Below are 14,621 nucleotides of genomic sequence, written 5' to 3'. Positions count from 1 at the left end.
TTCGAATAGCCGACTTCCAGACTTATCCTTTATCACATTTGTATCCACATTGTCGTAGTAACCAACTGGCAGGGCGCCCTCATTCTAGATTTTCAGAGAATGTTAATAGTCATCTATGCAATCACTGAATGGGTAGCTACACATCGAAAATTCCCTTTACTAGGAGCAAAGTTCAGTCAAAAGAAAGCTTAGCCCACGTTCCTTTGAAGTTCTATTCAAAGGCACTTGTCAGTAGACATTACAATGCTGTACTGAATTATTTTGCACCTACTGAAGACGAAATTGGGAGTTCATACCCGCCTCCTAAAATTTAAGCCCATGGTCGCATTCATAAATAGCCACAAATGGATCATTTGCTGGAACAGGAAACACGGAGCGTATGACCTTTATAAAACAGCCAAAAGACCAAATTGCCTCCGCATAAAACACAATATGCCATCACACCACAAGCGTTGCTATTTATGCGCTTGTCCCTCGTTTCCATGGACGCAGACTTCCAACTACCAGAAGTTCCGCATTTAATTGCATACTTTCCATCTTATGTGGCATGGACTTGGGAGACATTTTAATGACATTTCCCCAGTGACATGGAGTGATAAACTGTAGTTGTCCTGTTCCAAGAGAAAAAGATGGTACTAACAAACAATGTCTAACTAAGAGTAGGTTGGCAATTCAAGCTTAATACTTAATACTACATGAAACAGCAATTTTCATGGTAGGAGGGGCAGCACACAATATAAATGGGAAACTAAAATAATTATCCAGATTATGTAAAATAAAAACATTTTATTAAAGCTTTCACATTAAGATTTACACATGCTAACAACATTGAAATGGTTCGTACACACTTCTTTTTACAATATATACAGTGGTTCATTTCAGTTAAAATTACACTTCAACAGTGGATATTTTGGTTCCAAAATACTGTACAAAAATCTCAGGATGGCCTTTGTAAAACTGGCCGAGTAAGCGTTTCTTCTCTTTGGCCGAGAGCTTCGGGTTCTCGTGAATACTCCGGAGGAGGACCAACAGCTCTTCCTTTGTGGTTTTCTGACTGCTCTCCTCGTATACCTTTCCAGTGACTCTGCTACAGTAGGTAGAGCCTTGGGGACAGAATGAAAAGGGGAAGACCATGTTATTAATCACAAAACCTCCATTCATAGTGGGTCATGCTACTCCTCTGAACTTTAGTTACAGAGGGGTTGAGTCGATGCACATCAAATAAAACTGGCTCTGAAGGGCAGTACCTGTTATTGCATCTGGGTTTTTCCCATGCGCGATATAGGCCAGTTTGTCACTGACCAGCTTGTGCAAAGATCCTGGAATCTAAAAGAAAGAAGTCTTCATTCAGTCAAAAGACCTTAAGAACTAGGTTGTATTCCTTGAAAGACTTATTCAAATGGATTGGACCTTGGACATTTTCCTACGTGCAACCATATTCAGCAGAGTCAAGAAACACGTTTGGGTTTCCCACATTTTGCTGCAAGAGTTAACAGGTCAAGGCCATGTGAGGAATGGCCTTTACAAATTCCCATTCAGCTTCAAGCCTGCTGTTTGATTTGGGATATGCGTGCTCCCAGTGTAAACACTCAAGAGTAAACAACGTCTGCGATATGAGGGACTACCCTCCCAGTACAGTGCGTTTAAAGCAGTGCAGTCCTCCCGCCGCCACGCACAAACAAATCAAAGCACCTTGAGGACTTCCCGGTGATTGTCCATCAGGAACAGCACCAGAAGGTCCACTTTTCCCTTGGCCAGATGCCTGCCATGGACGATGGCTCTTGAAAAAGCCCTTTTCACCGCCATTCTGTTCTCAATCTGAAAGAGAAACCAGATAACAATGCTAAATAAATATGGCCAGTGTGTGCAAAACTAGTCCAGTAACTGCATTTATAAACCTGTTTCAAAGACTAAAATACATTTTAAGATCTAATTAGTTAAAATCAATACTATGCCAACTTCAATGGCTTGCCAAAATGAATTAATTCCATCACAAGTAGACAGCAATGACAAGTAAAATTTTCCCCCCTCCATTTCTCTTTCTTCCACATTTGGAATCACCATTTGTTCCTAAAATGACCCCCATCCCATCCGCACATCAGCAGCACTGCAGCTGAAATGTTTACGTTACCCTGTAAGGTGCTCCTCTCAGTAGCTCGCCTGCGAGCCCATGACCATTTCACACCTTACAGTCCATACAGTAGGGGGGCAGCACTGATTGAGGAAGGGGGATCTCACAATGGCGATAAAATGGTCACTTGGTAACCAGTGGTAACCGCTGGGTTAATCACTGAGTGAAACTAACAGCAGAAACCGGAGGAACCCTGGCTGACTAAAATCCATCACACACCGGGTGGAAGAAGGCCCCATCGCTAAGGGCTCCCAGCAAGACATGACTAGCCGATTACAGCCAAGACTGATGCTTTAAGAGTCACAGCCATTCAATATCATATGTATGAAAAGGGCTGTAATTTCTACATGAAACCAAAGTGTATAAAAATAAAAATACACTTAAATAAAAGCTGAGAATGTATATTGATTACAAACCTAAAATTGTGCAAGAAAATAAATAAAATGTCTGTCACAGACATTATGGAGCTCGCTGTATGTAAAAGACTGTGCTTTACCTGGCTCATACTGTAACATTCCTTGACCAGTTAGTGTAACCACAAAATCAAAGTGCTGTTAACATACGCCAACCTTGAACCATAATACCAATCAGATTCATATAGCCAACATGTAGCCTAATCAAGGCTTGAAATAGCGACACGATACTGAACACTTATAGCCATGCGAGTCGCTGAATGTGTTCATCTCTCTTGCCAAGCATGCTAGTTACCCAGCTGAAAGTGTGACATCAATAAAGCACTAAATACAAGTCAACATTCCAACATAGAACCATAACGGTCAGATTGGAATTTATGACATACATATAAAACCATAAAGCAAGTCATTACAACCCTAAAATATACAAGTGAACAAAACAGATTTGTGGGAATTTTGTTAAACCTAAGGTCTCTGTTGCTTTACCCAGAGGCAACACAACACCATCCTCCATGTTTTTTTCTCCGTAGACTTCTAATGCCTAAGCTCATCTGGCAGCAGGTGACCCATGGCAGGACCACTCCTCTGACATCAGAAGAGACGCCAATACGGCCGCTAGCTCGTTCCATTTCGGGGAATTTCAAATCAAACTGTACTTTGGACTCATTTTCTTGAATTAAAAAAAATAAAAAATTGGTGCAATGTCTTACTTCACCTGTTATCATTTTACTAACAAAAACTGAGGCATTGCAGTTCAGCTTTCGCCTGCAGCCTCACGCCCGAGTCTGAGTCGAGCGAGTGCCTTTACAGACTCGGTCACAGAGAAACCCAAGCTAAGGCTATGAGACCGCACTGCTGCCCATAAGGAGAAACACACACTGGGGAAAGGTGCCTAGCAATAGCATAGGGCCCTGACTCACATGTAAGGTTGATCTGGTCCAAGTTCAGGGGTCAGAGGATCAGGACTTTGAAAGGTCCTTAAAGGGGTGTCCTTACAATTGGACACCCCCACTACCAGGGGGTGTCCAATTGTATCCAAAAAAGGGGCCACCATTGGTGCAGGTTTTTGTTTTAGCCCGGCACTACGACACCAGATTTAAATAATTAACTAATCATGTCCTTCAATTAACACCGTAAGTGGAATTCAGGCACCTGGGAGCTGGGCTAAAACAAAAAGTGAGAAATGACTCCTGAATCCAGTAAAAAGCCAATGAAAATTACTGAAGCTGAACTCCCGCATAATCATGGTACCTGGAGAACAGCAGCTGACACACAAGATGGCCGCCCTCCTCTCGCTCACCTCCTTGTGGAGTTTGACCTCCCCGGGGTCCGCAGCCGCGGCCATAAAGCGCAGCAGCCTGCGGAGCTCCTCGCGAGCGCGCGCGTCCAGCAGCTTCAGACACAGCTGCAGGGCCTCCAGCGCCTGCTCCAGCTTCCCGTTCACTGCAAAACAAGAGCAGCCAGCAGTGTTCATTCAGCCTCAGTCATAGAGCTTTCTACAGACACACAGCATTCATTCAGCTTCAGTCATATAGCTTTCTACAGAGATAGTGTTCATTCAGCTTCAGTCATAGAGCTTTATACAGAGACAGTGTTCATTCAGCTTCAGTTAGAGCTTTCTAGAGACACAGCATTCATTCAGCTTCAGTCAGAGCTTTCTGAGACACAGCATTCATTCAGCTTCAGTCATAGAGCTTTCTACAGAAACACAGCATTCATTCAGCTTCAGTTATAGAGCTTCCTACAGAGAGTGTTCATTCAGCTTCAGTTATAGAGCCTTCTACAGACACACAGCATTCATTCAGCTCCAGTCATACAGCTTTCTACAGAGACAGTTCTACCCCATGAGTGAGACCCAAATTCATTCAAACATTTGCTCTCAAATTTGGGATAAATCAGTTGTAAAATTCAAATTCAAAAAGGTTGGACAATTCAATAAATCACCTAAATTTATGAATGCTGAAGATCAGTCAATGTTTAGGACAAATTTTTATTGAATGGTTCATTTATACCATAACAAAGATGTATAATTCATCCAAAAAAATAGGGGAAAAAAAAAAAATAAATTAAAAAAAAAAATTATATATATATATAAAAATTTCCTTTTGATTGAAAGAAAAGCATTTCTATACCCAAGAGCTGGAGGTCTGACAGGGTGTCATATGGGTATTTGCCCCTGATTAGTAGCCCACTAAACAGACACACCACTGATTTTTTAAATAGGTAACATTACAAGATGCAGCCAATCTGGTCTCCAAAAGGCCTATACCAAGTCGTCCTGAAGGCGGCAGTATAAGGACTTTGTTGCTTTGAATCATACCTGGGTCAAATACATATTTGTTGAGGATTCAAATACTTTTCTGTGCTCAATTGATCTTGCCTGGTGTAATTGAGCCTGTCAATATGGCCAGAAGGCAGGGTTTGCACTTTTTTAAAAATTTTTTAATTAATTTATTTTTTCCAATGGTTCCAGTACACCAAACAAGATCAGTAAAGCGTATTTGAACCCAGAACAAATGTGTATTTCACCCAGGTCTGCTTTGAACATAGGAAAACAGAAAACTAACATGAATAATAAAAGATTTTAGTTTCACAGTATTTTTTTTTATTATTTTTTTTTTATTTTTTTTTATTTTTACTTCATGGGTTTTTTCCTTCATGATCAAATTGTGCAATTTTGATTGCACAAAGGTTAAGGATTCCAGTGCAGCAGCCCTGGCCTTACCCAGCAGGTCGGTGATGCCGCTGTGGATGTCGAACATGCGGTTGGTGAGCAGTGCTGGGCAGGCAGGCTGGCCGTAGTGCTTGGACAGGGTGTCGAAGAGCAGCCTCTTGCACTGCTGCAGCCGGTCCGAGCAGCCGGGCAGGCCCCTGCTCACCTCCACCACCAGCTGGTCCGGCAGGAACTCCAGGCAGTCCACAGCGGCAGAGAGCCAGTCGTCCGCCCTGCCGCGGAGAGAGCGAGAGAGAGCTCAGCTCACGAGTCAGACTGAATCTGCACCACCGACTGCACCCACCCTCCCAGAGTCACAGACTGCCCCTCTCACTGAGTGACAGATGCCCCCCCCCCCCTCGAGTCAGACTGCAACCCCCGAATCACAGACTACACAGGTCCTGCCCTCTCCAAGCCTTTAATGGCACGAGCATATTCCCGCATTTCATACCAGAGAGCCTGTACTTGCCTGCCCTCCGGAAGTCAGCCAAAGAAAACAAGCAGACGCCAAGGATCACGTGTGCACTTCACTCATCACCATAAACATAAGCAGGATTCACAAATGAATGAAAGGGGACGGATTCATCCCAGTTCGCCCAACCTGCAAAGCTTTGACTGGTACATTTTTATTCATACAAAACACCAGCTTTACCCTGCTAGAATAGTTCCCAGAAGCGAACCGGTCATATTGGAGAGAATGCAAATTCATATCTTTTAGCATTTGTGTTAGATCAGATTGGATTTAGATTATAATCTGCTGAAATCGGAGGAGGCCTGTCGAAACCTTGCGATCATACCCGACAGGGACGTCGGTTAAGACGTACTGCGAGTCACTGAAGGCTTTGAGGATCTCCCTGTCCAGGTAGTTGCTGGTGTAGAGCAGGTCGGGATCGCTGTCCATGCTGCGCAGCGGGGGCAGCTGGCTGTCCGTGCCCTCCAGCAGGCTGTCCACCAGGGGGAGCTCCACCAGCTGCAGCAGGCGCAGTACAGTCTGCTCGTGCCACACCCCGTCCACCACTGCAGAGGGGGGAAACCCAGGCAGTCAGCCCACAAGGTCTCCAGAGCGCTACACAAGCATGGCTGCCACACAAATCAGCGACAATCGGGGAACTATATACAGGAAACTGGGCTGACATGGTCCATCGGCTCCATATGGATATTCACTTCAACTTCCCTCCTGATCGGTAGCCCACTAAACAGACACACCACTGATTGGTTAAAAGATAAATCAGAAAGATGCAACCAATATGGTCTAAAAGCCCACTACCAAATTGTCATGAACGGGGCAGTATAAGGACTTTTAATAGGAAATCTCTTTAAATCAGACTCAGAGGTCAGGAAAAAAATATGCAGGAAACTGGCCTGAACACTTTGCCCAACACTTACAGGAATACATCACATGAATTTCCTCAGGAAATTCTGTGAAATAATTCTGCCGTTTATACATTAATAAATTTGATGCGATTACCCACACGCTGCCCCCACCCCCTGACCTCCCGCCGCAAAAATGCAGACGCAGTCCCTTTCGCTGACCATTACACATTTTCTTTAATTTCGAAGAAGGAAATGCTTGCAACATTGAAGTGTGATACATCTAGTGCACGGCTGCCCAAACCTGGTTCATGGAGATCTGCAGTCCAGTAGGTTCTCATGTAGATTTCTACCAATCAGCAGCTCGAGGAGATCTCTAGCTGTTGACTGAGGTGTCCTTTTTTTACGGTTGGAGTGAGAACCCACAGGACAGCAGACCCCTGGGAACATGGTTGGGCAGCACTGATCTAGTGCATCAAATACTTGCAAGCACAATTAAGCACTCTGAACTGTGTCATGCACAATTAAGCACTCTGAACTGTGTCATGCACATCTGGGACCTCACTCTTCTCTACAGTTGAATGACAAGCTGCCCTCCTTGCCAAAAAAAGCTCTTAAGTATTGCAGTGCAGAGAAACACAATGGCCTAACACACTCATGTTTCCCTGTTGACAGTGCCCTGAAAAGAATTCATTAAAGAATTGTGCAGAACTGGTCTTGAGATCATTACACTTTAACTGATATCAAACTGGAGGTCATGTGTCCAGATTAATGAAATAATTTGAGTCTTTGTGATCACTACAGCTGGTAGTAACTTCGGCACATGTCAACAGATGGAGAAGGGTCCCATTTTACTTACACGTTTGTGATAATCCAGAATTCACCGGCAGATGTGGGGTATGGGCTAGACTTTGGTTCAAGTTCCCCAAAAGGTCCTCCAAAGACGTGTCAGCTTTGATGGGCGTGCTATTCAAATACTCTGCCTCTTGCCTGATGATCGACACAAAGCCCCCACTTCATTAATCATTACATCAACCAGAAATGGCTTCATTTGCTCTTTCATAAACACGGCCTAGAGGGTCTAACAAAGCAGTATCATCAAAACATATGGAGCATAAAACACGTTAACTAATCTCACTGACGGTACAAATTCAAGACAGCAGGGCCATGGGCCGGTTAGTCATCCTTTGTCACTCGACGTACGATTCTGGAACCTAAAAATGGAGATACAGTACGAACGGCTTTTGCTTTGCTTGGTTGCCAAGACCACAGATCCACAGCAAAAGCCTGACAGACCACCGCCTCTGCAGATGGCCCCCGAGTCGACATGGACCGCAGTGTGGTATCACAGACATTTACACAAGAGCAGAGAAACGGCCTCCCCCCCACTGCCAGATGGATTATTGCTTTGATAGATGTGGACAGAAATGCACAAATACCAAAACCATTATCCCATTTGCCCCTCCAAATCAGAGCTCCCTTAAAAGGGTCCTTCTGGAAAAAGTGCCCAGCAATGAGGCTCACTGAGCTGAGGAAGGGGGTACACGTTTTGTGGTTCTGGGGGCACGTTTTCTGCATGCGAAGAGTGAAACAAAACAGGGAAAACGCAATGGTCCCAAGGATCAACCCCCAACCAAAGAATCCACAAACTCCATACCTTCGGCAAGGCGCGCCGTAAACCGTCCTGTTAAAGCTGGGAGACTCGTTTGCGCTCGGACTGTTCGTGGAGTTGGCCTGCGCATTCAGGAACCTGTAGAGGCTGAAGCTGCTGTCCTCAAAGGTGGCCCGTTTCTTCTCCTTGCCGAACACGTTGGTGCCCACGGCCTCGAACACCTTGCGGTCCATGAGGGCCTGGCACACGCGCACCACCTTCGCCCGGGGGATGTCCGCGTCCCCGAAGAACTTGTTCTGGATGACGTGAGCCAGGACGACGTCCACGGCCTCCGAGCCCAGGAAGCAGTCGTTGTGGGACTTGAGGTTGTGGCGCCTTCGTTTGACCTCCACCTGCGACTGAAGGTTGTTGATGATGCTGCTCCAGATGTACGTGGCCCGGAATGGCTTGTTGGCCATTCGGTGATCTGTTGGGGGGAAACAAGTTGCACGGAATGAGTGAGGTTTGGAACTGTGAGCTAAGCACTTCAAATAGCACTTTAAGAACTATATCCCCACATTTCACTTTATTCTACTTTGGAATATCCCGCTCTGAAAATGCCCCCCCAAAAATGTCTGTTCCACCCCTGACCCAACCCATCTCATTATGAGAATGCAGACCAACATGTTCATCCTCCAAAATGTCTTCAGTCAAACTTTACTTCTTTACAATCTGCAGTCCAGATTCGCACTGCTTGACTGCACACAACACGTGGTCTTAGACTGCAGCAGTTGAAGAGAGCCACCCACCCATTCCCAGCGAGGTAGCCTACTGAATATCCTGTTAACTTAAGCCCTCCCTCACTGGCCTCACCGGCAGCTGTGACTTGTCCTTTGGGGACTCCCGGCCTTAACTTACACTGACCGACAGCATTAAAGTCATCACTTCACGTGGCGTAGCCTGTCGAACACTGTCCACGTGCTCATTGCGAACTGCGACATCGGCGGTTCAACCTTTGTTGCATGACTACCTGTCTCTCTACACTGTTCTGACAAATAAAGATGAAAAAGCCATTATACATTTTTTTTATTTTTTTTTATTTTTTTAATGGAGCGTTCACATTCGGGGAAAAAACCGCAAAACCAACACTGAACACGCCAACTGATGACGCAAAAGGGGCTAATCATAAAATACAAGGTCTTCCGCCCACCAGACCTGACATGCAGCTTTCAAACAATACCGAAATTGTAAACGCGTCTCCTGGGCTTTCGCTCCGTTCCGCGGCGGGGAAGGACCGCCCAAAACATCACAAGAATTGGCTGCACATGCGGACACAATCACACGCTCTGCCCGGAGCCCGGGAGGACTTCTGAATCAGGAGCGCCCCCGTTCAACTTCAAATTCTATAATCATGTTCACTTTTTTCCGTTTTGTAAAATTGCACTCAAACTTGCTAGTCCTTTTATGTTTTTGATTGGAGTGCCATTCTCCCCTTCGCCTTGCTTTTGTCTCCGGTTATGACTAAATAAGAGCCACCCCGATTCTATTATATGTGCTTCTCTCTGGGAATCACCGGGAATTAAAGTTCTTCCCTTACATACACACATTAACCGAGAAAACGGCCGCTGGGTTTCAACCGCAGAACTCAGACAGGAATTAAGAACAGATCTTAGCTGCAGACAGATTAAACATGATAAAGCGACAAGTTAAACCACTATCGGTGATATCTCCTCCTTACGGACTGTGGAGAGAAACCAGTGCTATCAAAAAACTCATTTCTATACACCGAAAATGGTATAAGACGGACTGTACTACTTAACATTTTCTATTTTAAAAATATTTAAAAAAATTTAAAAAAATAATCACGATACATTGCAGTATATTACTTTCCCATAACGGTCTCTCCATCACAGGCACGTCACATTCTCCAGTGTTGTCTATGAAGTCACGGGGGAGATAAATGACTGATTAATTAAACCCTCAATAAGTCTGGGATGGACCGAAAAGCCCGCCCATCCGGAGCAACACCCAGAGGTACAGGATAAATCCCCTATAATATGTGCCATGAGGGGCACCGTCTGTTCTTGTACTAATTATCAAATACCCACAATAAACCTTAACAACAAAATATACAAATAAAACCGGGGATATCGTCAGGGTTTTAGTAGCCTAGTCAAACACTTCTGCAGTGTAGGCTACCTTGCCGTCTCTCAAGAGATGTAAACCCTAGCTGGTGAGCTCCTTGGAGTGGTTTGATTTAGCTCGGTCACAGGGAACACCGACAAGTGTGTTTGCACAACAAGCGAGTAAATAATCGCGGAGGGAGCGTTTTGATACTGTCAACGTTCCCAATGAAACGAGTAGACCTGTCGAGCCAACGTAGGCTACCTTAGTGAACCTGCTTATTTGTGCATTAATTAAACAAAACAAAAAACCCAAAAAATTTCAGCGTAAGAGGCATTTAAAAAAAAACTGTAGCCTATTGCATGTCGTGTCATCATTAATTCAAGCCATGTACATAAGATATGCTAGACACCTGTGGAGGCACGCAATCCGCAGACGAATCGGGCTGACTAAACTGCATTTGAACCTTCCACACACGCTTTCTTTATGAGGATGAACAAACGTTACACAATGTTTGGATCCATGAGCGTCGCAGATGCATGCATATGGAGTCGTACGCGCCACTTCAATGTAGCCCACATGCGACTTTCTGACCGGGGCAAAGATATTTCACAGAACATACTCCTTTGCCGCACCAAAACTGAACATCCTAGGCTGGTTGACCCAAAAACAATGGTAAAAAAATAAGGATCAATTGCAATAAACGCAAGACTCGGATATAAAATGGAGCAATTCACAGGCCAGTGCCTATATATGCAACTGTTTCAAAGCGCATAGATAGTCTAATTAAACCCGGTTTCCTATTATGTTCAGTTCTGCGCCGACTGCATTTCAACTAGCAAGACAAAACAAGCACAAACAGGCTGTACCCAGCAATCAACTCAAAATTTACGGTCTGTAGCCGCCGATATTCCAGCTGGTCTTTCTCTTGCACGTGGCAAAGAACACCGTTTTAGTTGGCATTTTCTGGAACATAGGTTCGTGTGTGATAGCCGAGTAGGTAGCTCAATCCGAACCCGAAATCAGTTTCCTTGGAACCGAAACAAAGTTACATTACAGTCTGAGTTAAGGATCCCAAGGAAGGAGGACACACACCCAGAACGTGACAAAACGACATCCTATGCGTCCTTTCAAAGACACAGGTTAAGTGCGTTTTACCTGGTGGTCGGTGCATTGGGCTGAAAAATGTCCCGGAGAGATTCAAAGCCGCCGCTTTCTCTCTCACTGTAGCCATAAGTCCTTGCTTCTCCGGGTTGTCTCTGACCGCACAATTCCCACCGACGTGACGTAAGCTAATAGCGAACACAACCCCGAAACCGCCCCTCTTATAAATTATGCAGCTCCCCTCGGGTAAATCACCGAGTCATCATCAATGATCGTGATGGCAATTAACATAATTAGTGACGACACTTTCAACTATGGTATCGAGCCTGTTTACAAATTCATTTCTTACTTCGAAAAACAATTTAGGCCTACTTTATGAATTATAGGTAAGCAATATGCCAAGCAATGAATTAGCCAAAATATAAACAAGCGATAATATGAGATCTTCAATTGCTCAAACTCTGGCATGCTATTTAATTGTTTTATATGAATAAGTATCCACCGACTGCGCTTCAAAGAGGATGAGCTACTTTTATTAGCCTCCTGGACGACAAATTTTCTGAACTTACCTTACCTTACCTAAGCTGTTTTAGTACACTTACAGCGGCTGGCAATGTTATTGTTCTTAAAGACCATTCTTTGCCTAAACGGTATGCGCTTTCTAGAAAGGAGCGTCTACTAAATGCCTATATGAAATGTCTCAATGGACTGTTGAGATTCTAAAAATGTAACCGTTTCTCAGTTGACAGTATCAGTCTAATTTTTTTTTGTACAAACCCTAGTACATATTAGGTGAACCCGTGTAGGGCTGACTCAGCTAATTAACAACATAATATCGCAAATGTTTTCAACTCAGACTTATTTGTAAAATGGGTGACTGAACTGAGAATGTAAGACAGTCGGAATACTTCTAACGGTTTCATAATTTACAATTTACTTTGATTCCTTCATTTAGATGCGGGAAATTTAATGGAAATTCAATTTAATTTAACTGTTTGTAGGGGACTGAAACTACTGCGACGCGTGATAACGCTGAATATGGTTTAATAGTTGCTGAAATGAGTGTACTAGGCAAAGGATATCGGCTTGAGAGGAGCTGGCACCATAAATGCCTGTTTCTGGAAACAAACATTCTAGCAACCTGGGAAAAGGAACCCCTGGGTTCTCCATCTCACCCTTACAACGTCAATGTTTAAATACACATACAGTCACGCCATTTTTTGCTGCTGTCATGCCAATCATTGTCTCAGTTCGTCCCTTTTTGAACCTGACTAAATCTTACACAAAAGAAACACTTCTAAATTTTGCGTGAAAACCATCTACAAGATGTGTATTGGGATAATTCTTTAGTAAATCTCTTTGTCACCTCTAATTTACAAACATTTCAATATTTTAGACAATCAGCAGACACCCGTCTCCAGAACGACTTACACCGCTTACATTCTTTTTCTAAACAATCCATTTATACGGCTGGACATTTTAGCCAAAGCGATTCAGATGAAATACCGCACTCAAGGGTACAACAGCAGCACCCCACCTGAGAATCAAACGTACACCTAGGTGCAAGGTGCAAGCTCAGTTCAGTTCCCTACCCATTAAGCTGGACTGCCCCTTACAAAAATTACTACTGTGAAGTTATGCTGTAGTTTAACTTAAGTACAATGCAGCACAATGCCATTAAAATGCACCACTAAACAGTTCTGCTGCATGAGTACTGCACATGAAGAAGTGAAACTGCATTATAACTGCAGCAATACTGCAGTTTTTAAAAAGTGCACAAAATATGCCACAAATCTACAGCAATACTGCAATAATTACAACTACAGTTGAACTGCAGTTTCTTTTGTTTTTGTTTTTTTGTAAACAGAAGCACCAGTTTCTCTGACCTGCAAGTGTGATGGTGATATTTGCTTCTGAAATGCAGGTTTGATTATATTGCTGCCAAAGTAATAGAGTGACACTGTGTTGTTAAGCATTACACACACATAGACTTAAAGGGGAAGGAGTGCCCCTATGACTGGGTGTGAGAACTGGATATGTGGACTGCTTTCACAATAACTTCATTCAATTCATAACCCACTATCTCGGTTTTCAGAAACAAGGAAACGTGCACACATCCAACGCAAGGTGCTTGGCTGAGGGAGGCAAACGAATGAGGGAAAAAACAGCAACTTCCACCAACAGCAGCAACATGTGAAGGTTTTTTTGTTTTGTTCATATGATCTTAGACGCCTCATGCAGTGTTATCGTTTCGCATTATCAACATTTAACACTTAGCAAATATCTTTATCAAGGTCACCGCTCTCCTGTAACATGCTCAGGGCACAACGGATCGGAGGGAGGATCCTTGCGTGTACAATGGCTGAGAAAGCACCGTTGAAAGCACCGTTTCAGGTGGAAAACAGGTTCCACCGGGTACTCCCTAACCCTGAATCTCAGTTTCACACCACACATTTCATAGACACTGATTCTCAGCTCTCTGAAGAACACTCATTCATTCTCTGGGTGTAATGATATGATACTCTGAAACCATACACACTGGGAAACTATGTGAACTCCTGAATACCACTGACTGAAAACCTCACAACTCCCTCAACTTAAAAACAAACCTGCACTGATTGTTTGCTTCCTTTATGGCATAATGCCAATATCAAATTGAAATTATGCTGTTCGGTTGCTGAGTGGCTCATTTGGCTAATGCACCATGTCATGGTACAAGAATTAGTCCTAAGGTCTAAGATTGGATCTAAATTGCACATGAAGTTGGAGATAGTTGGATAAGTGTTCAGTCCCAGGTTGGGTGCAAAATGTATTATTTATTTAAAGTGAGTTTTTAAATTTAACTTTAATTTAAATTGAAACAATTGGGCAAAATAAAGCTGTGAATCTTCCCTGGAGAAATATTAACATTTCTGACTCAACTGACATTCAATTAATGAGGTTCAAAGGAGGTCAAAGAGTCTGAAAATAAACATGTCTTGGTTACATTGTAAGTCATCGCTAAATATGTAAACAGGCTTTACGACTCCTTCTACATGGCATGCTCACACTAGCGCTGTTGTGTAAATTGGCTGCCCCATTGCTCACCACATAATCACCAGGTGAAGAATACGGGCTCAGCTCGGATGCAAACTCATAAATAGTATCACGAGAAAGCCTTTAGAGAGGCTACAAACCACATTCGTTCACTTCTTTGAGACAACGGAGAACTGCCATGCTGTTACCGATGCATTC

The 14,621-nt window shown here is 43.7% G+C and overlaps 1 protein-coding gene across 1 annotated transcript; it reads right to left on the bottom strand.

The window, feature by feature from the left end:
• Window positions 1-760: 760 nt before the first annotated feature.
• On the bottom strand, window positions 761-11,595 carry depdc7a (DEP domain containing 7, paralog a). Its single transcript, XM_035396734.1, has 9 exons — window positions 11,442-11,595; window positions 8,226-8,646; window positions 7,428-7,558; window positions 6,082-6,274; window positions 5,270-5,490; window positions 3,845-3,987; window positions 1,693-1,818; window positions 1,248-1,326; window positions 761-1,103 (listed from the first exon to the last, which is right to left on the bottom strand). The coding sequence occupies exons 1-9, from the start codon at window positions 11,515-11,517 to the stop codon at window positions 889-891; spliced, it is 1,605 nt and encodes a 534-aa protein (XP_035252625.1). The 5' UTR covers window positions 11,518-11,595; the 3' UTR covers window positions 761-888.
• Window positions 11,596-14,621: the final 3,026 nt, after the last annotated feature.

The sequence above is a fragment of the Anguilla anguilla genome, chromosome 16 (genome assembly GCF_013347855.1).
Source record: "Anguilla anguilla isolate fAngAng1 chromosome 16, fAngAng1.pri, whole genome shotgun sequence".
NCBI classification, from domain to species: Eukaryota; Metazoa; Chordata; class Actinopteri; order Anguilliformes; family Anguillidae; genus Anguilla; species Anguilla anguilla.
Note: the sequence above shows the minus strand (reverse complement) of the source record. Positions and strands in the feature narration are given on the sequence as shown.

Coding starts and splice junctions, on each gene's coding strand:
- depdc7a (XM_035396734.1), bottom strand. CDS start 11,517: ATGGCTACAGTGAGAGAGAAAGCGGCGGCTTTGAATCTCTCCGGGACA. Junction 5,491..6,081: donor AAAGCCTTCAGTGACTCGCA/GTACGTCTTAAC, acceptor TCTCCGCGGCAG/GGCGGACGACTGGCTCTCTG. Junction 1,819..3,844: donor AGGTCAAACTCCACAAGGAG/GTGAGCGAGAGG, acceptor TTTCTCTTTCAG/ATTGAGAACAGAATGGCGGT.